The 24,705-nt window shown below is 47.8% G+C and overlaps 7 protein-coding genes and 1 non-coding gene across 8 annotated transcripts; 6 read left to right on the forward strand and 2 right to left on the reverse strand.

Annotated features, from left to right (window-relative positions):
- Window positions 1-396: 396 nt before the first annotated feature.
- Window positions 397-2,941, reverse strand: JR316_0001405 (uncharacterized protein; the record flags this gene model as incomplete). The annotated part of the gene is made up of 3 exons (XM_047887211.1): window positions 397-457; window positions 518-703; window positions 822-2,941. The coding sequence occupies 3 exons, from the start codon at window positions 2,939-2,941 to the stop codon at window positions 397-399; spliced, it is 2,367 nt and encodes a 788-aa protein (XP_047754957.1).
- A 6,442-nt stretch (window positions 2,942-9,383) lies between these two features.
- Window positions 9,384-10,044, forward strand: JR316_0001406 (uncharacterized protein; the record flags this gene model as incomplete). The annotated part of the gene is made up of 2 exons (XM_047887212.1): window positions 9,384-9,573; window positions 9,914-10,044. 2 exons carry the CDS (start codon window positions 9,384-9,386, stop codon window positions 10,042-10,044), a joined length of 321 nt encoding a protein of 106 aa, XP_047754958.1.
- Window positions 10,045-11,080: 1,036 nt separating this feature from the next.
- JR316_0001407 (Carboxypeptidase Y) lies at window positions 11,081-13,163 on the forward strand (the record flags this gene model as incomplete). The annotated part of the gene is made up of 12 exons (XM_047887213.1): window positions 11,081-11,307; window positions 11,368-11,474; window positions 11,531-11,572; window positions 11,634-11,764; window positions 11,824-11,934; window positions 11,982-12,081; window positions 12,144-12,234; window positions 12,288-12,312; window positions 12,363-12,480; window positions 12,538-12,610; window positions 12,664-13,039; window positions 13,095-13,163. 12 exons carry the CDS (start codon window positions 11,081-11,083, stop codon window positions 13,161-13,163), a joined length of 1,470 nt encoding a protein of 489 aa, XP_047754959.1.
- Window positions 13,164-13,366: 203 nt separating this feature from the next.
- JR316_0001408 lies at window positions 13,367-13,454 on the forward strand. The gene has a single exon. It is a non-coding gene; the product is annotated as a tRNA-Thr (tRNA).
- A 252-nt stretch (window positions 13,455-13,706) lies between these two features.
- On the forward strand, window positions 13,707-15,780 carry JR316_0001409 (Carboxypeptidase Y-like protein A; the record flags this gene model as incomplete). Its single annotated transcript, XM_047887214.1, has 12 exons — window positions 13,707-13,782; window positions 13,844-13,994; window positions 14,052-14,158; window positions 14,208-14,249; window positions 14,301-14,431; window positions 14,485-14,695; window positions 14,754-14,844; window positions 14,900-14,924; window positions 14,987-15,104; window positions 15,156-15,228; window positions 15,280-15,658; window positions 15,712-15,780. 12 exons carry the CDS (start codon window positions 13,707-13,709, stop codon window positions 15,778-15,780), a joined length of 1,473 nt encoding a protein of 490 aa, XP_047754960.1.
- Window positions 15,781-15,814: 34 nt separating this feature from the next.
- On the reverse strand, window positions 15,815-18,811 carry JR316_0001410 (Cullin-4; the record flags this gene model as incomplete). Its single annotated transcript, XM_047887215.1, has 11 exons — window positions 15,815-16,069; window positions 16,132-16,304; window positions 16,373-16,592; window positions 16,655-16,842; window positions 16,899-17,394; window positions 17,448-17,563; window positions 17,615-17,919; window positions 17,967-18,074; window positions 18,125-18,198; window positions 18,249-18,547; window positions 18,595-18,811. 11 exons carry the CDS (start codon window positions 18,809-18,811, stop codon window positions 15,815-15,817), a joined length of 2,451 nt encoding a protein of 816 aa, XP_047754961.1.
- Window positions 18,812-19,945: 1,134 nt separating this feature from the next.
- On the forward strand, window positions 19,946-21,229 carry JR316_0001411 (Extracellular metalloprotease; the record flags this gene model as incomplete). Its single annotated transcript, XM_047887216.1, has 7 exons — window positions 19,946-20,097; window positions 20,169-20,333; window positions 20,398-20,526; window positions 20,577-20,648; window positions 20,703-20,895; window positions 20,947-21,070; window positions 21,123-21,229. The coding sequence occupies 7 exons, from the start codon at window positions 19,946-19,948 to the stop codon at window positions 21,227-21,229; spliced, it is 942 nt and encodes a 313-aa protein (XP_047754962.1).
- Window positions 21,230-22,873: 1,644 nt separating this feature from the next.
- Window positions 22,874-23,285, forward strand: JR316_0001412 (uncharacterized protein; the record flags this gene model as incomplete). The annotated part of the gene is made up of 3 exons (XM_047887217.1): window positions 22,874-23,039; window positions 23,103-23,212; window positions 23,280-23,285. The coding sequence occupies 3 exons, from the start codon at window positions 22,874-22,876 to the stop codon at window positions 23,283-23,285; spliced, it is 282 nt and encodes a 93-aa protein (XP_047754963.1).
- Between the last annotated feature and the right edge of the window lie 1,420 nt (window positions 23,286-24,705).

Here is a 24,705-nt window from a genome sequence, read left to right on the forward strand (position 1 = left end):
AGTGTCCGTTTTAGTGGTTACAGCTGAGACCTTCGGCCTGAAGTTTTTGCATGCTTGTGTCTTTTGGTGTAAATCGAGGGTTAGTTGAATATTCGAACTGGTCCCCTTGTTCGACTGGTGTCTGGTTTTGTCTTCTCTACACTGGTCGTTTATCGAGTAATTCTCGCTGTAGTGTACGAGAAGATAAAGTGTATTGTTGCAATACGTGGTTGCCTTCGAGTTATTATCCTCCTGATGCCCGCCACGCATTATGTATCTTTGCCTCTAATCCGGAGCAAAGATCAATCAAGTTCGCCACGACGAAGGAATTTAGTTTTGGTCAGGATGCTTTGAGAAAAAATACAGGTATAGGGAATATGAAATTTGTATATGATGCGACGATAATGCTGGGCCAGATTATTGTTCGAAGCCAGCTCCTCCTTGAAGGGAGGCCATCCATATTCGTGTTTTGTACAACCTATAGTACCATGGATATATGTTTCCATAAATATAGCAGAGACAAAGCAGAGGGACGTACCGGAAGAGCTCTCTAACCAGCTCTCTGAAATCAATCCTCTTCTCAGCCACGAAATAAAACGTCAACTTTCTGCGATCCCATTGATACTCGGCGTCAATAACCTCCATAGGAAGCTTCTTCGCGCGGACTTTACTCTGACATAACTGCAGAGCTTTCGCCTCGTCCTCAGTTTTCGTGGCCAACAACCTTGAAAAGAGGAAAGTAAGAAGCAGGTAAGTATCAAAGACTCACAAACACGAGGTAAGAAACAGAATGATGCAAATGTACGCCGAGTATATCAGAATATAGCGAGAGGAATACGCACTGCAGTTCCTGTTGCCCTGCCTTCTTATAAATCTGCTTAGGATTAATATCCTTCTTTCCTCCCGCGCCGCCACCTCCAGGGCTTGTTGGCACTCCATCATCCCCTCCACCACTTCCACTTCCGAATCCTTTCTCCGCTTGCTGCCTCTGGAAAGCCTCCACCTCCGCAAGCGTAATGCTATCATTCACCACCTTACCCAAATCCTTCCCTCTGTCCGCCTCCACAATCACCAAATCTCCAATCCTGATGTTCTGTGACAAATCCACGAGATAAAACAAGTCCGTCCTCCCAGCTTTAAATTCGACGATGAAGAGGGGGCAGGACGCGGGGACCGAGTGCAGTGGTACGCCTTTGCCTAGGTCTGCAAGGTTCGTCCCCGGGCCGGATCCCGGCCCTCCAGCACCTTGCCCGGAAGGGTGAGCAGAAGTGGGCGTAGGAGGCTGCTGGTGCTGCGCGTCCGACATCCGGCGCTGTGTCTGCGGGTAATATGGTGGTTGCTGGGGATTAATAGGACGGGTGCTGGGCGAGATAGGGGACTGCAGGGTGTTGGAGTACGACGGCGCGCGTGCGCGCACGTACTGTGCATTATTGCCAGTGTTATTGTTGCCTATCCCATGGTGTGACTGCTGCTGTTGGGATTGTTGTTGGTTGTGGTGAGGAAGTTGTTGGTGGTGTTGAGGTTGGAAATGCTGTGATTGTTGGTGTTGGGGAATACCGTACTGAATGCCGTGTCCGGGCATGTATCGAGCAGGAGGGTCCTGTTGCTGCTGTTGCGAAGGCAGGGCTCTAGACACATTGTACTGATGATCATCGTACAACCCTCTCGGTGGGCTGCCTCCCGAGGAGTAATCTCCACTGTCGCTCGGCGTGCCCACGGGCTGCCTGGAATAGTTGTTATTGTTCCCGCTCGGGATGGTGAGATTGATGGATTGGTAATTCGACATCAGATCTCTCGAAGGCGGGCTGCGCGAGAGCGGCGCGTAAATAGGCAGAGAAGAGGGCTGACTCGGCGGATGTTGATGTGAAGAGGTCGATGAAGGGAGAGCATCACTAGGATTGATGTTCAACAGCCCAAGATCACTGGCAAGCTCGTCATCTGAAAGTAGCAGCCCACTACCGCGCCCACTGTAGGCAGACTGAAAAGTGGGCCGCGGGGCATCCTCGGAGGTGTCTACCCCGCCTAGAAGGGGCGCATTGAACCCCACAATGTTGCCTCGACGAGGCTGCACGACGCTGACACTGTGTCGTCGACTGGTCGTGCCACTTCCACCGCCGCCATTCTCATCACGCGGCGGGTTCATCCCGGCCCATAGCTCTCTGAATGCAGATCCGTCATCCAGCAGAATTTGGCCAACATCCCGGACGAAGGGACTCATATTGGAAATATCCGTCTGCTGGTTCCTGCCGTGGTACCCGTTCCCCGAAAGCGAGCCACCGGTCGGAGACGAGGTGGATGGCGACCTGCCCACTGTCCCAAGCGAACCGTAGCGGCTCTGCCCAGGGGGCCTGATCTCTCCGTAACCCCGTCCACTGGACGGGATATTCAGGGGATTCGTATGGGAGAGATATGATTCATTCCAGCTCTGCATTGCAGAGGACCCCGTGTAAGGGCTTCCAACGGGGCCAGGACGTCCAGTCGCTAGAGACTGGGACCGGGAACGACTGATGTCCTGATTGTAGTTGTTCCGCCCACGAGCCAAAGAGGGTGGTACGTAACGCTCATCATACGTGTCCGAAAGGGCCTCGGACTCGTCATCCTCGAAGGTGGATGGGAATGCACGATCGCGCATGGTCGATGAGAAGGGGTTCTGGGGGTGCGAAGAGAACGAGGAGCTCCTAATCGGAATAGGCTGTCCGCGATTTGGGCTCAACATGCGTGAACTGGCGCTCGAGGTATTGCTGTTAGACCATGGGCCCCCGACGGCGGACGGAATAAAATGTTGAGTAGGCGGAGACGAGACAAAAGAGGCGGCGTCAGACGAGCGAGGGGGCTGGCTCGCAGCCCTTTCCCGAAGGTGCGCTGCCCCTCCGTTTTCTGGCCCCAGTGTATTTCCCTGGAATCTGCTCTTGCGATCATCGTCACCGTCGTTGCTGTCGTGCCCCGAGCCACTTCGTTCCATTTGTCACTTTTGGATGTACGCTGATTACGACACCGTTCAGGGGGCGGTTCAAGGAGACTACTGCTGGAACAGTGTGGTGATCCCCTGGTATCGGAATCAATGTATCTGAGGGTTCTACGGGTCTACTGGCCTGCTGGCTGTTGCTGTCTCAGCTCCGGAGAACAAAGAAGAGAAGGGTAACCGAGACGTACCCGTTGTCGTCTCAAGTATATGGAAATTAAGCAGCTGTGAGATCTAATAAGATTTGCTATCTAAGTGGTGTGGAAGAAAGAGAGAAAGAGAAAGAGAAGAAACGTCTATGGAGGATCAGAAGAAGGGACGATGAGGAGGAGATTTGTGAAAGCGCCCTGGGAGCGGACTTATGCCCAGCTGACCTCCTCCATCGGCTACAACCACATAAAGTCACATGTTCGTCCCTCCAATACATTTCAAACATACTCCTTCTCTTGTTCTTCCACCACGCCAAACAGCTCACATGTCGCACACTACTCCTTAAGCCGCCGGTGTGAGCCCAGGCGCAATTCTCAGGCAACTCTAGCTGCTTTCAGAAAGCAATCCTTTCTCTAGGCCCTGTGATCACCAACTATCACCTCATTTACGTCAAACAATCTGGGGTTGACTGAACTGCAGTTCCGGCGTAGTTCGTCTTAATTTAGGCGCTATACATTTCGTTTAGAATATGTTTATTAGTGTGCAACACAAAATCAAAGTGCTATGGCGCACTGGTGAGTGTTGCTCGCCTTCCTACGCTAATGCTTACTATCAGGATTTGTATATCCAGAGGACCATGTGTAGGTTGTGTTTGCGTTATTGGTAGATGCTATACATATACAGCTATACATATACTCGCCCCAACATAATGTCCCTGGTGCCGAGCCGAGTCAACGATCGTGTGCGCCACACAGATCAATATGAACCAATGTTTATCAGGCAGGCAGTCCACCGTAGGTATAGCGGCTATGCTTTCTCAAGTTCCCTCAGCAAAGCTGGATTTCTCCGTACCCAAAGAAGACCGCTGTCTAGACTTTGGCTGGGCATCACTCGTCTTGGTGCATCTTTCGCGCTGTCTATTTATGTTTCGTTCTCTGCTTTCTCGACGGATCTAGATTCGACGCTGTACTGCTATGAAGCATGAGCTACTTGAGGGCCTCATAAATCCTGATCCAGTCGCGTGCATGTTCTCCTATTCGGAAACAAATGACATGTTAAAAGGACTAACCGTGCATCGTAAGGTAATTTCCTTGTAAAATAAAGTCATTTTGGATTGATACCTGTTGGACTACAGCGTAACATTGTTGGTGCATAACCAACTCGCTTTTCCTAGGAGGAAGAATCTGTCTGCATCTGATAGATTCTTGTCATCCCAGTGAGGACTGCATCAAAATATAGCCCTGCGGAACGAATCTCTCGAGCTCGAGGCACAATGGCAATCAGACTTCCAGCGTGCGAGGCCACCTTTGCACAATGTTCCCAAGGAACCGCAAATCATGGAAAATACCGCACCAGCCACGCCGCTGTAGATCAATGTGTCTGGGAGAGTTCACACCGTCCACTACAATTTAGCGTAAGCTCTGGCCGACCAATGGGATTGCGAGAGCGAGGTGGAGCAGACTTCAATTCAATCTGAGGGCGAACCCGCGAAGCTTTGTGAGCCTTAAAATGTACCAGCAAAAGCTTGTGGCAAGTCGCGTCGGCGTGACATAGTGGGACTTGTCATTTGGATATAGTCCACTGTTTCTGTCAGAAAACCATATTCACCTATCACTCAAATTGAGCCATGGGATAGAGAAATCTAGCCACAGCCTTTTGTGTAGGCAATATCGACGTATTGTCGCGGCTTATTCCAGGTCTGTTCACGTGCTTTGCTGGACCCTACCAGTCAACAGTCGCTGATAAAGCGACTTGGCAAATATTTACATCCTGACTGACGATTCACATAAAGTTGGCGGATCGACCGAGTGTTAGGCAATGGGATTGCGAGAGCGAGGTGGAATGATCCGAGAAAGTGATGGGAACAGAGAATAATTTCCTTATAAGAGATGATTTTCTCATGAAAAGCGACCCTGATGAAAAGAGATAGAAGTTTTTTCTCTGTTTTCGCAATATCTACTGACATAATTTCTCCCCGCCCGAAGGCCTCTGTACATCGAAAAGGAGGGCAGACAAACTGCCCTGGCACAGCAATGTGCTCACAGAAGGTATGGCGGTCTGGCATAAGGACGGCGTACGGTCTGCACCTTCCCAATCCCCCTCACTCTTTATACTTTTTCTATAGCCCACGTGCGCTTCTTTATGCTAGACGAGATTACGGCGCAATGTAACATAAACATTATTTAGTAGCCGCTCACATAGTATATCAACGTAATACTCCTCAAGCACGGTGCGCAGTGATACGTGGCGCCTTATTTTTTTTCTGTTTATTATCGTGCAACAAGTAATCGATGTGCTAAGACGCACGGGTACATGAGCTGTTTGGAGTCGACTGAGAGCGCATGGTATGTGGTTGTTTTTATGTTTCTCGTTACTGTTGTTTTGATTCTAGTACAATGTTATTGATGATGTAAAATATGTTTATGTTTACGAGATTACCAGAACCGCCCGCCATGTAGCAGCGGAAGGGCCCGATTCCTCCCCTGTTCTACACAGAACGTCATGGCGCATGCAGTTGTATCACGGGCGACAAGGGCAAGAGCACTCCCTGCCCTGCATCCGGCTCAGCACATGATACACAAAGCATGCAAACTTTGGTAGCAACTCGTCGTGGCCCAGGAAGCGGCGAAGCAGGTCATATCTGTCTCCAGTCTTTTTCACGTCCCAGCATTCCCTCGGGTAAGCCTCTTTTGCTTCATTCAAGAGAACCAGTCTTCTCAGCTTTATCGGGAGGGGGCATTCTAGACATTCCATCAAAGCATGAGGTTTGTCTTCAATATCTGTTTTCAGAACCGGCATAGTCTTCTATATTGACAAAGCATGCTTTGAAAAGGAGACACTACAAGTCCTCGCTGAGGCTAAAAATTACAAAAACAGGAATTGGCGCGGGATACTGATTTTTGCGACTGTCAAAGTCAAAATACGGCGATTATACAAACCCCTCTATTCTTAGGACACAGTAGATACCTTGGCGTAGAAAGGTGAGAAACACTTACCACGAAGTAACCGCGCTCCAACAAACTCAAACACAAAATTGAAAAAGGCTTACAAACCCACATTCCGTACACCCTCCTCCTGCCCCAATTCAACATTCCACACCATTTCTAAGGCTCAGATCCGGCTCTGCTTCTTTTTCACACTAGTTTGGCTTATATATAGCCCATGACAACGTCTAGAAGCAGCCTTGTAATGAGCTCCAGAGATGCAATTTGAATGAATGCCATACTTACCTGCCCGCGCTCCCGAACCATTTCCGGGCGTTTTTACAGTTTCTTGAGTCTTGGACGAGTTAGTATGCTAGGAGCTTCTGTGGAGTAGTTCAGGGGCTCACGAAAATTGAAAAAAAGTATAAAAAAATTCGGCCGCGTGAATGGTTCTCCGGTGAGTTGGAAATCGAGAAATACGCTAAATGTGCTGTTTCCGAGCACTTGAACGGGATATCTATAAACCACATAAGTACTGGCTATAGCCTTTGAATACAGGTTGAAGTGAAAAAAATTACAGCTAAAACAGAAAACCGCACATTAGACGCCCATTGCAATACACACCGATTTTACAACAACACACACCTTTGCAGCACACATTCCGCCAGACACACTATATACCCACACGGCCCAGCACCCAACCCGCAACGCGCAGCACAAATACGAGTCAAAAACCAAAAAAAACTTAGCGTTCTTGGCACCCTCCTCCTCCTCCTCCGATTCCGCACTTCACCGTGTTTCGTTTGCTCAATTGCTCTTTTGCCGCACATATCCGGTGCTAGTACGCACCCTACTCGGCTCGCATATATTGCATTGCAATGCCCTAGAAGCACACTTTGCAATGAGTTGCAAAGATGCGTGAATTCAATGGAAAGACATGTACGTTGCCCGTGTGTTTTCTGCTGAGCATATCGCCCTTTTTTTCTGTGTTTTGGGGATACTGGAATGTTAGGGGTAGCTCAGGGTCGGGTCATACGGGTGAAAGAGTCGTAAATCAATAGAACACTTGTGACATTGTACTGAATCATTACCGCCGTTTTGGAGCTTTGTAAATCCACCAAATACATCATAGTCACCTGTATATGAGCTATTTGAGCACTCAAGCAGAAGAGATTACAGAGCTGAAGATGTGGATTGCGGAGAAAGTCAAGAAACCGTTAAGCGCCGGCCGCGATTCAATTCACTTGCAAAACACATTTCGCCACATTTCGTTTTCTTTCATATCGCATTCTATCTATCTCACGCTATTCCAGGTAACGTTCACTTTTGCAATTTACGAGCTTTGATCCTAAACAGATTCTGTATTTACAACATGCGAGCTCGTCCAATCGCGATGCAAACTCAACTCAAATGACTGAAGAATGAAGAAAAGAAAACATAACGAAACAAAAGATCGAGACGAATCCGGAACCCAGCATCCATCCTTACATACACCCACATAGCACTAGTTGAAAAAAAAAATTTGTACTCAAACGTAACGTAAACAGCGGCGGAATTCAAACGAGAAGGGGAGCTTTCCTTGCACTAGCCGTCCCTGGAAGAAGAGTTCTGTATAAAAAAGGCCAGAGATGTGGTTGGGATTATTCATCCCCTCGGCCTTTTCTCTCATCTCCTCTCCTTTCCCTCCAGCTCTGCACCAACACCAACCGCGTCCCACTGTGAGTCACAGCCGCTCTCATCCTTCCTCGCAGCTGATACCGCCCCCAGACCGTTCCTCTCGCCCACAAGTGCGACACCGTCGATGTAAGTGTCCCTGCGACGCGACACAACAAGCTGACCAACCGTAGTACAAAGCACCAGCTGGCACAGCTGGCAGACACATGAACGCAACGCCGGTCGCCAACGCGCAGCCTTAATGCATCCCCGCGCCCAACACTTGTTTTTGACCCCGAAACGCGTCGGGCGTCGTCTGAGAGCGTGTAAGCAGCAGCATTCGCAATAGAATGTGTGACTTACCTATACGCACTCTGTAGATCCCGCCTGTGCTCTCGTTCTGACCACGGCATGCTGGATACGCCCATGGTAAAATGTCCCAAAAAAATGCCTTTACGCCGTTGCTGACGCATCCCCACAGCAGGGTTACACCGGCTGCCCCGACCACGACGACGACGAAGGTGTAACTGGAGGACAATACAACGGGACACACCGACGCGACTGCGAGGATGACAACCTCGGAGACGGTGAGGACACGACGGGACATGAGCTTGATGGAGCGGGACACGAGCTTGATGGTGACCAGGTAAGCAATGTCAACCTATGTAACGTACTTGTATCCACCCCGCGAGAGCAGCCATTCGTCCCGTCCCCCTGACCTTTGAGTACGTTGGTGACACCTGCAATGAACCAGAATGTTGACAAAAGGTGAGTGGGAGACAATGTTGCACGCACCAAGGTGGCAACACGACTGTCGGGGTAGGATAGTGTGTGTTTGAGATGCAGAGGGAGGGAGGGCGCGTGCGAGTACACTAGTAACAGCAAGGTGAGTCGTTGGCACTCTAGTTGACGCGCTGTTACTGACCGTCCACCTGTGCCTTGGCTAGCAAGGTGTTGGCACTCAGCATTGGTATGCGCTCAGTACGGCGCGATGGACATGAGAGGAGAGGAGATTTAGGGAAGGTGAGTCGGTCAGCACAGACCAATGTCTGGGAAAGCACGGTGAGTGGAGAGAGCGTTGATGTAAGCCTCGAGTGAGCAGATGAGTGAGATAAGACTCCGCCTAGGATAGAAATGAAGTTGGTAGCGTAGACAAGTATGTAGCAACTTGAAGCAATGCGATCGAGTTTGACAGAAAAGAAGACGCGTCAGAGTGAGACAGAAGCCGCGCCCTGGGAGCGGACTTGTGCCCAGCTGACCTCCTCCATCGGCTACAACCACATGTTCGTCCCTCCAATACACACTCCTTCTCTTGTTCTTCCACCATCCCAAACTGCCTACATCTCGATGCTACTCCTCAAGCCGCCGGCGTGAGCCCAGGCGCGATTCTCATGCAACTCTAGCTACTTTCTGAAACCAATCCTTTCTCTAGGCCCTGTGATCACCAACTATCACGTCAAACAAACTGCGGTTGACTGAACTGCAGTCCCGGCGTAGTTCGTCTTAATTTAGGCGCTATACATTTCGTTTAGAATATGTTTATTAGTGTGCAACACAAAATCAAAGTGCTATGGCACACTGGTGAGTGTTGCTCGCCTTCCTACGCTAATGCTTACTATCAGGATTTGTATATCCAGAGGACCATGTGTAGGTTGTGTTTGCGTTATTGGTAGATGCTATACATATACAGCTATACATATACTCGCCCCAACATAATGTCCCTGGTGCCGAACCGAGTCAACGATCGTGTGCGCCACACAGATCAATATGAACCAATGTTTATCAGGCAGGCAGTCCACCGTAGGTATAGCGGCTATGCTTTCTCAAGTTCCCTCAGCAAAGCTGGATTTCTCCGTACCCAAAGAAGACCGCTGTCTAGACTTTGGCTGGGCATCACTCGTCTTGGTGCATCTTTCGCGCTGTCTATTTATGTTTCGTTCTCTGCTTTCTCGACGGATCTAGATTCGACGCTGTACTGCTATGAAGCATGAGCTACTTGAGGGCCTCATAAATCCTGATCCAGTCGCGTGCATGTTCTCCTACTCGGAAACAAATGACATGTTAAAAGGACTAACCGTGCATCGTAAGGTAATTTCCTTGTAAAATAAAGTCATTTTGGATTGATACCTGTTGGACTACAGCGTAACATTGTTGGTGCATAACCAACTCGCTTTTCCTAGGAGGAAGAATCTGTCTGCATCTGATAGATTCTTGTCATCCCAGTGAGGACTGCATCAAAATATAGCCCTGCGGAACGAATCTCTCGAGCTCGAGGCACAATGGCAATCAGACTTCCAGCGTGCGAGGCCACCTTTGCACAATGTTCCCAAGGAACCGCAAATCATGGAAAATACCGCACCAGCCACGCCGCTGTAGATCAATGTGTCTGGGAGAGTTCACACCGTCCACTACAATTTAGCGTAAGCTCTGGCCGACCAATGGGATTGCGAGAGCGAGGTGGAGCAGACTTCAATTCAATCTGAGGGCGAACCCGCGAAGCTTTGTGAGCCTTAAAATGTACCAGCAAAAGCTTGTGGCAAGCCGCGTCGGCGTGACATAGTGGGACTTGTCATTTGGATATAGTCCACTGTTTCTGTCAGAAAACCATATTCACCTATCACTCAAATTGAGCCATGGGACTCAGTTCAGGTACCATAGAGAAATCTAGCTACAGCCTTTTGTGTAGGCAATATCGACGTATTGTTGCATCCCATTTTTGCGGCTTATTCCAGGTCTGTTCACGTCCTTTGCTGGACCCTACCAGTCAACAGTCGCTGATAAATTAACTTGGCAAATATTTACATCCTGGCTGGGCGTACTATGACTGACGATTCACATAAAGTTGGAGGATCGACCGAGTGTTAGACAATCCTGTCAAGAAACAGTTGAACAACTCATATGCATCGTCAAGTAAAGAGGTAATATTGATTTCTTCAATTATATAGCGGATATAATCTGAATGTCATGTAGAGCCCACCAATATTGCTTGCAAATATCTGCCTACTGATTCTTATAATCATGTTGTTTTTGACAAAGTGCGCGAAGCTGAAATTGATGTCGGCTTGTATGCCGTGTGTCTATTCAAGATCCGATGGAAAATGCCGTGAATGCCAGCGGCAAAATTGCTTTTGGAAATATTTTCTCATCACCCATGTTAGATCCTTGCCGTCACCGATAAATCGAGCATTTGCAACCTCTCTGGAATTTCCTAGTACACCAAAATCTCACATATCTCTAAACTTCTCTAGAAAGAGACCCTTATTTGTTGTGTACGTACATGCGTAAGGATATCCATTGACCCACCATCATCATTATCAGGGACCCAGACCATGTGCTCCAATGCTGCGCACAACCCCGTATTCTGTATTCACAGTCACTATATGTCCGCCTTTCTTGTTGATTTACCACTACCATGATCTTGTCCGGCTTGCTTCTGGGCAGCTTAATTTCTTGGACCGCTTTTGCTCTTAGTTCAAGTGTGGAATCACAAAAGGTCCAGGCGATTCATGGCCAGTCCCAGACGCCTTTGGTCGACATGTCAACGCTGTCGGAGACTGAATACACAATGCTCGGTCATCCAGCATTCCCGCGCTATTGCGTTCGTGTAAAGAAGTCAAACTTCTGCGACGGAACGGTCAAGTAAGATCTGGATGTCCTTCCCATTTGTGATTTTGTGTGCTTATGGCGTTCATTCTCTAGTTCTTACACTGGCTACATAGATATCGAGGCGCGACATTTGTACTTTTATTTCTTCGAAAGCAGAGCAGACCCAGACAAAGACGATGTGATCTTTTGGGTGAATGGAGGTTCGTAAATTTAGTATGCGCATGTGACTGGCTCGAGCAAAGGTTTCTTCTGGTAGGTCCCGGTGGGTCCTCCGCGATGGGACTATTCATGGAAATGGGTATGGGGATAATACATCCATTGTACCTGTTGATTTACTTACACAAGTCGACATATGCAAGGTCCGTGCAGGGTCGTAAATTCCACCCACACAGAGTACCACCCATACTCTTGGAACTCAAATGCTAATATCTTCTTCGTCGACCAACCGGTAGGCGTCGGATATTCATATGCAGATTACGGTGAAACTGTGGTACGTGCATGATCAACGTCATCGTGCATTCATCAATATTGTTTATATTGTTACGACAGACTACAACCGAGGAGGCTGCAAAAGACATAGCTGCATTTATTGCTATATTCTTCGAAAATTTCAGTAAATTTAAAGGGAGACCATTGCACATGGCAAGCGAGTCATATGGAGTAGGTTGATGTGTTATGTTTACAGAGATTGAGCTGATTATTGATAGGGACGATATATTCCCGTTTTTGCGTCTGAGGTATTCGATCAAAACCAGAAGTTGGCTCAGGCTGGATTGGTACCTGTCAATTTAACATCCATTATGATAGGTGAGCTCAGACTGGCTTGTCTTGCGTCTCACTGGCTTATAGTTAAAATTATGTGAACGAAGGAAACGGGGACACAGATATTTTCACTATGGGACTGTCATACTACGATAAATCATGTACCGCGGCGTCAGGCTCTCCGATTCTCGATATTAGGTAGATGGTACATATTTGCTTGAGTTGATATGTGTACACTGACAAATTGGTAGAACATGCATTAAGATGAAGCAAGTTGTTCGTATGCTTCTGTTTTGTATGATGCCATTGTTCTGACCTATATGAAGCTCCCTAGATGTAAAAAATGGATGACAGAATCTTGTATAGACCAATTTGATGCCATTAGTTGCAGTGCTGCAGTGTCGTTCTGTGAAGAGCAATTAATAGGACCTTTCTCCGCCACCGGTTTGAGAATTCCACATTTTGCGCCATGGGTAATGGACTCTTAACACCAATGTGTAGGTATCAGTCCATACGATATCACACGCAAATGCGAAGGCGCACCTGAAAAGACTGCCTGTTACTTCCTCACCGAGTATGGAAGATTTCACGTATTCCACTCTACCCATGCTGATCGCTATGTTACAGAGATGTCGAAAAGTACATCAACCTCCCCGAAACTCGGCAAGCTATGGGTATTGATTCCACCGCGCCCAAATTCAATATAATGTCTATGAAGGTTAATAGTGATTTTGCTAATACCCTCGATGGCTTGCATCCAACCTACGACCATGTCGCAGCGCTACTGGATCGGGGTGTGCGTGTCTTGATCTACGTCGGGAGAAACGATTGGATCTGCAACGATCTCGGAAATGAAGCTTGGACGACACAGTTTGACTGGAGTGGACATGACGAATTTGCATCGCAGCCACTGAGGGAATGGAAAATTGACGATCGGAAGGCTGGTTTCACCAGAAGTGCGAAAGGATTGACGTATGTCAGTGTTGACGGGGCGGGACACATGGTTTGTGGTTTGTTTTATTTCATAAAATACTTGTTCACATGTTATATTGGGATAGGTGCCTTTTGACAAGCCCAAGGAATCACTAGTGCTTGTAACTCGATGGTTGAATAATCAGGAATTGTAGTTTCTCTACAATTGTTGAGACTGTTGTATTTCAGCAGTTTACAATACCATGACTGTTTGACGTTGAACCTCAATTTCCTCCGGAGAGCACATTCGCGTTTTAAATAATAATTCCATGCACTTTTAGTCATTGACTCATTTGTACTTCAATTCCCTAACGTGAGCCTTTCTGAACATAACCGCAAAACAGGCAGTCCGTGTATATCCCGCTTAGCTCAGTGGTAGAGCGCGTCACTAGTAATCACGTTGTTTGATTATGACGAGGTCAGTCGTTCAAGTCGGCTAGCGGGAAAAGTTTTGCTTGTTTTTTGTACAGCAGCGTGTCATCACTGTAAAGTAATTTATGGAATCTTTTTTTGTAATCAACTTCCGCAGCGCTTCAGACCAGCAGACGCGTGTAAAATATCAAGCAGAGCTACTTGCCGAATTTTATCTTATCGTTATGTGCTATTCTTTCTCACATTAGCTTTGAGCCACGCGCTCCTGGTCCTAACCTCTGGATTATCAACATACATTCCCAGACTGGACTATCTTGTTGACTACCATGTTCTGGGCTGCTGGCTTGCTGTACTTAGGAGCGTTGGCGTTGGCACAGCACGATTACCAGCGCACTTTTGCTGGTGAGTTCAAAAAGCATCAACAACTTCGCGAAAGCAGTTTGTACTAAGTTACTTGACACAGCCAACCATGGGCAATATAACGAAGGCTTATTCACACCAGCTGAAGACCTGTCAATCCTATCTGAAACCGAGTTTACGACGCTCAGCCATCCTGAATTCCCTCGTTACAGCGTGCGCGTCAAGAAGTCGCAATTCTGCGACGAGACAGTAAAGTAAGGTCACGGTGTAGTTGGGTGCGGCGTTGTTGCTGAGGGGCGCCTTTGAAAAAGGTCATACACGGGGTACATCGATATTGAAGCGCGCCATCTGTTCTTCTACTTCTTCGAGAGCAGAAACAACCCCGACAAAGACGATGTCATATTTTGGACCAACGGAGGTTCGTGTTAATTCAGGCAATGGGATATATATTGGATTAACCGTCGTAGGCCCTGGGTGCTCTTCTTCTCTCGGGCTTTTCATGGAACTCGGTGAGTGCTACCCGCTGAATTTCGACTTGCAGGTGATTATATACATTCAAGGCCCCTGCAGAGTACTAGATGCTAACGGAACCAAATTCCACCCCGAATCGTGGAACTCGAACGCGAACATCTTCTTTGTCGACCAACCTATCGGTGTTGGATTTTCTTATGCAGACTATGGTGAAGTTGTGGTGCGTAACGCGCCCCTAAATTGCCCCGACGTCCCCATTAACTTTATGATTAGAGCACGACAGAGGAAGCCGCGAAGGATATAGCTGCATTCGTTGCCATTTTCTTCGAGAACTTTAGCAAATTCAAGGGCAGAGCATTCCACATGGCCGGCGAATCGTACGGGGGTCGCTACATTCCTGTTTTCGCAGCAGAAGTTTACGACCAGAACAAGAAGCTTGTAGAGGCCGGAATGACCCCAATTAATCTCACTTCTATCATGATCGGTACGTTCTATAATGGTTGTTGTACCTAACGCTTTTTCTGAAGCAAAATTGCATACAGGAAACGGAATCACTGACTTTTACACCATGATTCCATCGTACTACGACATGGCATGCACCCCCGCATCTGTAGCGCCGATTCTTGACATTTCGTGAGTCTATCAATGGATCATGTTGTTGCAATTCTGAGTCGCTAATTTATACAAGAACATGCACTCGCATGAAGCAAACGGTCAGCATCATCCACTTGGCGCGCAAAAGCACTCCTCATATCTCATTTATAACCTCCTCCAGATCCCAAGATGCAAGAAATGGTTGAAAGAATCATGTGTCGACCAACTTGACGCCATCTCATGCGAAGCCGCAAATGTATTTTGTTCTCAAGAGCTCTCTGCCCCCTTCTTTAGTTCCAGTAAGCTGATATTTGAATCCAAAAAAAGCGTCATCACTAACAACCAGACAGCCAAGAACCCTTACGACATCAGTCGTGACTGTGAAGGTGAAATCAGCGACACACTATGCTACCCAGTCACCAAGTACGTCTTTACCCCAATTCTCAAAAGATTTCACTCTCACAAATACATCAGGCACATTTCATCATTCCTCGATCGCGCCGACGTGCGCTCGACGCTCGGCGTCGACCCGTCCATCACAGCCAACTTCTCGTCGTGCTCCAACGACGTCGGTTCGCGGTTCTACGCCAAACTGGACGAATTCCACCCGACGCACCACTATGTGTCCGCTCTGCTCGACCGCGGCGTCCGCGCGCTCATCTATGTCGGACGTAACGATTGGATATGCAACCACGTCGGGAACGAGCGATGGACGCTCGAGTTCGAATGGAACGGTCACAAAGAGTTCAGCGTGCTGCCTCTGAGGGAGTGGAGTGTTGCTGGCAAGAAGGCGGGCATGACTAGGAGTGCCAAGGGTCTGACGTACGCCACAATCGACGGTGCAGGACATATGGTTCGTGTCTTTCCTCATTTTCGATGTTATCAACCTCATCAAAACCATCGTAGGTTCCTTATGACAAACCCAAGGAGGCCCTCGAGCTCGTCAATAGATGGTTGGGAAACCAAGATCTGTAACCAATGCTGATAGTACAAATATTCCATACATAACCTATGCAATATACTTATACACGCTTCTATCGGTTTCGCTTCTTTCGAGATATTCCGTCTCCACGAGGGTGTCGATTCGCCTCTTGATGGTTTCGACTTGTGGCACAAAGTGGTTCTTGACCGCGTCGATAGTCGCCGCCTTAAGCTGTTCATAGGTCATTTCTTTGCGGGCCTTCATCACGCGCACAATCGCAGCGTCGAGGTAATGCTTCCTGTCATCCTCAATGGATGCGTTGGTCTTCTTAGATTCCTCGGGCTACGAGTCAGGGGTGATCAGAGCCTTAAATTACGACAGTGATATTATTATCAATTACTCACCGAGACTTTCGCTTGAATAGAGTTAATGTGTACTTTAGGATGAGGATCCTTGAAGTCGGGGTTGAAGTGGAACACGTCGGTATCGTCGACATCCCTTCCAACCGGAACCTTCTTAAGAACCTTTTTCTTCCCGCAAGCTAGACTCTGCAAAGTCCTCTTCAATTCGGCTTCGTCTAAGAAAGTATGACAAGGATGATGAGATCTCCTTATGAGCACCTTCAAATAAGATAACGGTGCGTACCCATGCTTGTTTGCTCTTTGATATCAGCATACGGAATTTCGGGAGATTCATTGAATAAAAGCAGAACGATAGCCTGGTACAAACTGACAGTCAGCTCCTTGGCCCCAGTATTGAACCTTGCTTTCAGAGTGGCGGTGCCGAGAGAGTGGTTCCACGCAAGGACATGTCCAGTATGCTTTGATTTGTAGTAATCCGTATATTTCGTGAGTTCCTCTTGCATCTATAAGTAGAAATGATAAGTTAGACGGAATATCGAGCACAGATACAACAGGCGTGACTTACGCCGGGGGGCAGGTCGATAGAATCTTTCTGGGCAGAAAATGGCCATGCGCTCCTTTGCAGGACCATGGCCGTGAGTTTATGCCCTGGGCTATCCTCTGGCAATCGGCTATGGTATTCGCGAATGGACTCCCTTGATAGAGCAAGGTCTTTAAACATATCTTCTCCCATACCAAACTCTGGGTCGTATTCTGTAAAAAGAGAAGGTCAGGACAAAAAATACATGATTAGACGGAAAGAAACTTACTCTCTTTCAACTTCTTCAACATAGCCTTTTCAAAATCATCTGAGGCACTCTTCTCCAGGAGCAACCTCTTCGCAAGACCTCGATGATAGAATGTCCTAAACACATCTTTGTCGTCCGTATAGCGATACAGTGCAAGAACTTTGTCCAACATGTCTTGGAACTCGGCGTCGCTAAGTTTTCCCTGCCCTTTACGCATAGATTTGTCGACATACTTGGCAATCATCTCTGCAGGCTTCGATCGGCGGGACTTGAACCCTATTGTGAACGCATCTGTCAGCGCGTATAGGAATTGTTGGTCAGGCTGTTTTGCGGGCAGCTCGCTGGCAGAGGCAATTGGTGTGATGGGAATATTGGAAGAATTCGTGACAGTTACTTGGCTCTTCTCGGCCAAGAATGAGCGGGTAGTAGCTTGGTCGGCCACGTCCTTGAAGTCTAGAAGACGCTGAACCATATCGTCATCCCTGTCGACATCTTGGACAATGTTGGCTACCCTTGTCTGGAGAAACAGTCAGGGGATATAGATTAATGGAAAATAAATAACTAACATACCCTTATATGTGCTGCGAATGCATCGCACAGAGCTTTCGTCCCGTCAACTCTGGAGAAGAGTGCATACATGGAACCCAGTTTTTCAAAGTTCTTGGTATCCATGTAGGATGAAAGAGCTTGGTGAGGTGGATCAGCTTAAGTATTTCAAGATATACAAGAGAACATACTAGCATTTGCCAGCCATTCCAATCTGCCTTTCCACAGAGAATTCTCTGTTACCTCTCGTACAATGCTCCATGTTGCGACAGGTAAAACAGCATTGCTGCGTTCAATTTCCTCTCTGATTCGCGCGCTAGCTTCGTCAAAGAAAAGCTGGGGATCGGCTTTCAGAGCGACTGATTTAAACGATGATTCTTCCAGGTAAAAAGTACGCGTAATGTCAATGTAATACTCTTCGAATGGTGAGTACTGGTGATGGCGAAGGAGATGTTCGATCAGAGCAGGGATCACTTCGCGATCTCGGTGGGGTCGACTGACAGCAAATTAGAGGATGCTCAAGGAAAAAGAATGATATTATACTTGTTTGCTCGCTCCCAATTAAGCCATGATTTCACATCACTTCGCATTCTCCCAATGACTTGAGCATTTCCAAAGATGGTTGAGGCAACCATCGAATAGGCGAGATCGCTGGGTAGAGGTGAGATCCAAGCAAAACTCGATGCGGCCAACAACCTCACTGGATGCTCTGAACATTCTTTTCGCGGATAACATAAACTTGGTCCAAGTATGTCAAGAGAGATATCAAAAGAGACTATGTCCGTCGTTCAGCAACGTTACTCGGGTCTGAATAGTAAAACTCACGATCTGAGTCTCTAGCCATTTCAACGCAGCATTAAAAGAGAATAGCCATGTCATTTCTTTCTCAGGAGACGACAATAAGTTCCTTGACAATTGGCCGATCGATTGTTGCAGTTCAATCTTCAAAATATTGTACAACTGTTCTCCACAGTCGGAGTCGGAGACAACGCTGTGGCATGTATTGTAAATGTTTTCATAGGTGGCAGGGATGATATCGTGTGGGCCAGGTTCGCGTGTCAATATCGTTTTGATACATCTTCGGAGTACATTCAATTGCTTTTCTTTGGGATTCTCCTTGGATTCTAGAGAAGAATGAGGCACTATCTTGTCAAGATTATGGAGTACACACTATAATCCCCAATCACTCGGATTTGGAGTGACCCTCCGATGTGCGTTGTTGTCTTTGATCTAGAAGCAGAAGCAGAATCAGAATCGGCGGTCAACCGCGCAACTTTGCGAGGAGGAGATGCCGACCCTTCATTCTGTTCTGTGACTACTGTCGGACGTAGGGCAGTTAAGCCCTCCGAGGTCTTTGGCAGGGAAAGCAAAGCAAATAAGGTAGCCATGTCTTTGGTCGTCCACAATCGCAAAATATTGCAATGGGATGTGGACCGTGGTTAGTCCTGAGAGCAGGAAGTGCTCATCGTTCCAGACGATGACGACGGACTTTGACATTCTCACGAATGCACGTGGTATTTACCCCTAACATTGAATGCACTGACCTACGACTTCAAACTTCTTGCTGCAAGTTCCTTGAGCAACCTGGAATCGGTCCACTGATTTTATACGGGATGTTATTGCTTGTGATTTCAGCAGGAGCTTACTACAAGACGTATCTTCGTTCGTGAAATATGGCTATCAGCGTCCTCCCACTGATCAACTCAAAACTTACCTGAGTAAACCAAAGCACATTGCCGATACCAGGCGTAGCTTTCAAGAATTTTGACCAGCATAAGGCTACACGCACAAGTTAGTATATAGATAACCTGTTTTGGAATGAGGTATCATCGAAGTCAGTGATAGGCGCCCTGTCAAACCTTGTCGGCCATCACAAATGATACAGGCGCTCACTATTGACAAGTATATTAGTATGAGAAATATGTGTCAAGATTTACGTTTCCGTAAAATGACGGAATTGGTCATTAATTTCTCGTTCCTTTCATATTTTTCTATTAAACAGTGGTCCAGGTCTTGGTCTGGCGCCCACCGTGTCAGAGTTCACGATGTTGATGGGCCTGCGCTTAACATTTTGTCACTTAATTGTGTTACTCAGCGCTAAGTACCGTGTAGTAGCTCCAGAAGCTATTCTGTGTAAGTATCCGAAAAGGTTAGCTCCGGGGAAAACTGGACTTGGTGGTAGCACGATTCACCAATCCTCTGATTCCCCGCTAGTTCGTAGTTCAATTCCACCGTGACCGCCACCTGGGTCTCACGGCATGAGCAAAATATAAAGTGATGGCCCAGTTTCTGGGTGCCCCAAGAATCGACATACTTGGCGTTACCATGCAGTGAGATGACCGCTTTCTGACCTTTTAAATCCGTTTCAGAACTGCGGCAGTCCATATTTGATGACGGTTGGCGGTGCCACACCTCACCCGATAGCTATATAAGCTAACCATGCGCATATTATACCCCACACGTTGACCGTCTTCATCAGTGTTTTCTGCAGGCCAGAAAACTAACGATATTCAAAGTCAAATATGAAAATCTCCGCCGCGATTCAAACCCTCCTCGTGCTGGGAGCATCAATCACAGTGCCGATCTCCCTGGTACAAGCAGCACCCCAAGGCGAGTACTCTCTGGAGAAGGCCTTTGCAAGCTCTTTTTCTAGCCACCGATATAATGCCAAAAGGTGTGTATCATGTACTGTCTTTTTCGCTCTTCAGCTATTTGCTAACATATGCTCTTATTCTGACGATCTAGGCTATGCGGTACACACATCAGCGCGGAAAGAAAGGCGTCTGTCGAGCGCAAGTTCGCTGCACAGCGAATAGCAGCCCCAGAAACTGCCAAGGCAGTAGCGCCAGTCATTGACGTATATTTCAATGTTATTGCTGCAAATAAGACTATCGCTGGAGGATGGATCCCGTACGTTACAAATCCCTTCTGATTCTCGGAAGAAGTAGGTTTTTATTCCCATTTTTATCTTCAGGGCGCACCAGATCAAATCTCAGATTGCGGTTCTGAATAGAGATTTCAAGAGCACTGGAGTACAATACCGTCTGGCGAAGGTAACAAGATACATCTCGAAGCGGTGGTTCAACGGTGTTGCTCCTGAAGGGTGCGCATTCAAGAATGCTGCATTTCGCGTCAAATATTAAAAGATATTAGGGCTATGCAAACTGAAATGAAACAGAAACTCAGAAAAGGTGGACCAGAAACACTCAATGTGTATACCGTTGGGTAAGCTAGGTTTCTACTCTGCGGGTCAACGGTCAAACTCCAATGAGTGCGTAGGTTCCATAACACACAGGCAGAGGGCCTACTAGGACATGCGACATTCCCCACAGACTACAAGAGTCTCCCGAAGGACGACGGGGTTGTGATCCAGTATGGCACCCTTCCTGGGGGCAATTTGGCTCCGTTCAACAAAGGCAAGACGCTCACACACGAAGTCGGTCATTGGGTCGGACTTTACCACACTTTCGAGGTAAGTCTGAAAGTAATATCAGCGCAACCTCTGAACCTAGTATTTTGCTAGGGAGGATCTTGTTCATCGAGCGGCGATGAAGTCTCCGACACCCCTGCCCAATTAAAGCCTACATCTGGATGCCCCATTGCAAACCCAGACACTTGTCCTGGCAAGGCTGGTCTCGATCCTATTCGTGCGTTGATTTCTATAGCTTTCAAATTCTACGGCAATAACGGCTCTGATAGACAACTTTATGGATTACTCGGATGATGTCTGTTTGACACATTTCAGCGCTGGACAAGGGACACGCTTGAGGGCACAGCTGAGAACATACCGAGAAATTGATGTCTGAGTATGCTTGCTACTAATTTTATGTTGGAATTGCGCAGCGAAAAGCCTTTTCCATCAGATGACAGGCATCGTTGGGCCCCACACACTGTGCTTCGCTTGAGACTTTTCCGTCATGATGGTCGTTTCTATGCACCATGTATGCACAATGCAATGCCTCCGGACAGTCCTGCGTAGACAATCGGTAGTATAACAACGTTTGGAACTCGGTGTGTGTGCTCCTAAGCGCCAACTACAAATCTCACCTGTACTGGCACAACGAGTTCAATTCCCAGGTGGACTGTATGGTATACAGCAGTGTTTGCCATTTTCCCCAGAGTTACCGCTTGCCGTGAATACATGGCTCCATTGTGGGTTGCGACGCGGTCAAAAGGAAAGAAAGGTAAATGTCATTTTTGAAAGAAACATGCAACAATCTCCAATATACATGCTCGACTACCTTCTGATCCATCAATGACCTCCGTCCACTCGGCTTTCTCGTTATTACAGTTTAGTCTGGGTGATCTTGCCCTACCAAGGTCAGCGCTGACAGGGTGATATGTTACAGTGTTGGTACAGCAGCAAACAAGCGCCGAGGTTGCGGGTACACCATCACCCATATGCCACGTTTGTGAGGAGTTCTTTGCTCATGGTCCCTCATGACCTCACACAGCGGCGGTGAGCTGATATTATATTAATATGAATGACATCCTCGCAGAAATGACCATGCAGCAGATGGGCTACCAGCATTTGATGATGTAAAAAAGCTCTGATTTAGAAGTGGAGCTTTCTTCGATTTAACTAAATGCACCCATATCTTAAATCCAGGCTGTGGTAGCACTAGTGTTCCGTTATGGAACATGAACAATCGTGCCGCGTAGAGAAATGCGGCGACCTGCGGATCGGGATGCAGAGCTGATAAAAGGAAACCGCCAGCTGTTTGTAGATTGTCGCTATCTACGCAACACCAGTTCAATGTTGAGATGCTTAATTGAAGAATCTGATGGGAAAATGAAAAAAGTGAATGACGTCTATGGGCAATTATGAGTAATAAACGAATTAGGTACAGAAGCAGGTCATTTGTTTCAAGGACAAAGCGGCTTGATCACCAACGACGACGACCGTCTCACCCTTGCTCGACGATTCTCTTCCAGTGCATTTCCGAGTTGGATACACCATTTTGGCGGACACTTGGTGCACCTGTCTCACTTCAACTTTCGACATCGTCCCACTTCCCTCCCTGCTATTCATCCCTCTGCTCCACACTTTTCTCTGGTCAATACCATTCATCACCGTCATAGTTCCTGTCCAACTTACTTGCCTTTTTCATCCCCTCCTACCATTCCTCATTCACAACACCCAAGCAAATCACGACCGTGACTTGGCAGAGTGCGCGCTTTGGAGGACTACCGCAGTCCCATATTGGGATCTATTACCAAGGTGCGTCAGTACTCTTGATCAGAGTAGTTGGTATACTGCTTACTCTGCTATGCTGCTCCTTCGTCAAGCTTGACGAAATCAACGCTGGACCGTGTAGCGATAGCAATAATAATCCCAACCCGGCTTGACGAGCGGCCGCTTTGAAAGACAGCAGCAGTCCAGTGTTAGAGATCTACTACCAAGGTGCGTCAGAATTGTTGATCAGAATAGTTTGTATACTACTTACTCCATGGCTTCATACCATTCCTTCATCAAGCTTGACAAGCTCGACGGCGAGGACCAAGGACCGATGGCTCGCAGTAGGTTGCGATGGCAAAAAAAACTCGACCCCGACTTGACAAGAGAGGCTGCTTCGAAAGACAGCAGCAATCCTGTATTGGAGATCTACTACCAAGGTGCGTCAGTACTGTACCTACTCCATGCCGTCATACCATACCTTCTTTAACAGAAATTAACAGTGGGGTCTGAGAACCAAGGCTCGCTGTGGCAAGAAAACTCGGAATCCGACTTGACAAGAGGAGGTGATTTTAGAAGACTGCAGCAGTCCCATTGGGGATCTACTACCGAGGTGCGTCAGTTCTGTTGATCAGAGTAGTTGGTATATTACTCACTCTGCCATTCCGTTCCTTTGTCAGGCTTGACAAAATCAACAATATGGGACCAAGGTCCGTATAGCAATGGCAAGATAATTGAGACGCAGCTTGACAAGACAGCGGTAATCCTGTATTGGAGATATACTACCAAGGTGCGTCAGTACTGTTGATCAGAATGGTTTATATACTACTTACTCCATGCCGTCATACCATCCCTTCAACACCTGTGTACAGATATTGACGGTGGGGTTTGAGGACCGAGGGCTCGCAGTCGCAAGAAAACACGGAATCTGACTTGAGAAGAGGAGGTGATTTTAGAAGACAGCGGCAGTCCCGTTGGGGATCTACTGTCAAGGTGCGTCAGTATTGTTCATCAGAGTGGTTAGTATACTACTTACTCTACGCCGCCATGTTGTTCTTCCTTCAAGTTGACCAGCTACGCACAGAGATCGACAGTGGAGTCCGAGGTTCGAGGGCTTCCAGTGGGTAGCAATGGCAAGACCTTTGACCAGCGGTAGTCACAGTCATGTTGCGCAGCGTTGGAAACTCCCTGCCAAGGTGTGTCAGTACCGTTTACCAGCGCCGCGGCACCCTTTCTCACCTTTCGTCTCTCTTTAGCGTGTCTGCAATGCCATTAACGGCGCGTCAAACGACTCAGATGGGGAGGGAGGGGTGGGGCACAGCCACTGGAGGGGGGTGTCAGTCATTCAAACAACATGCACCACACTCTGTTACTCACCATTCTTTTTCCCATCCTTCCAGCATTCTCCAATCCCCCGCTATTGCCCTCTCGTATCGTTACCAGCCAATCGCACCTCGTGTTCCAGACGGCGGCGCTGCGAGTCAGAGCTTGCGGGAGGGGGCCTTGACAACTTTCTGAATCGCAACTCGGGTTCGAGACGGCGGCGGATCAGTCTACGCTGTACTGACTTTACCTGCCATTCCTTCTCTGAGATCAACGACGACGACAACTGTGGGCGGGGCCGCGGGAGCAGGGTGACGAACTGCGGGCACTTGTAAGTTAGCTACACAGCTGGAATTGCACACTTACTCGCCTTTTGTTTTTTCAGCCTGTCTGCATCGACGTTGTTTGCGTGAGACTGCAATAAGGAGTTGCAGGGTACGACCACTGCTGAATACTATAGGTCAGTCACTGAAACAATATGTCATACCCTGCTGCTCACCATTATTTTACCATCTCTAGTGACTTCAAATCATCGTTGGCCTCGCGTTTGTAATGGAGCAAGTGTTGCGCCCGTCTTGGGAGATGAGTGAAAGGTCCCAACATCAAGCGGGCGAGGCTCCGCCATGTGGTAGATCTGCAACAAGGGCATTATGTGAGTGACTCTCTTATTACTCTGAACTTTACTTACCGCCATTTGTCTCCCTAGCCGCCACAACAGTGTACGCACTCCGGAGACCGACTGACAGCGGAGTGCGAGGCGGTTGCGATGACAAGGAACCGCTC

This window comes from Psilocybe cubensis, chromosome 1 (assembly GCF_017499595.1).
Source record: "Psilocybe cubensis strain MGC-MH-2018 chromosome 1, whole genome shotgun sequence".
Taxonomy (NCBI): domain Eukaryota; kingdom Fungi; phylum Basidiomycota; class Agaricomycetes; order Agaricales; family Agrocybaceae; genus Psilocybe; species Psilocybe cubensis.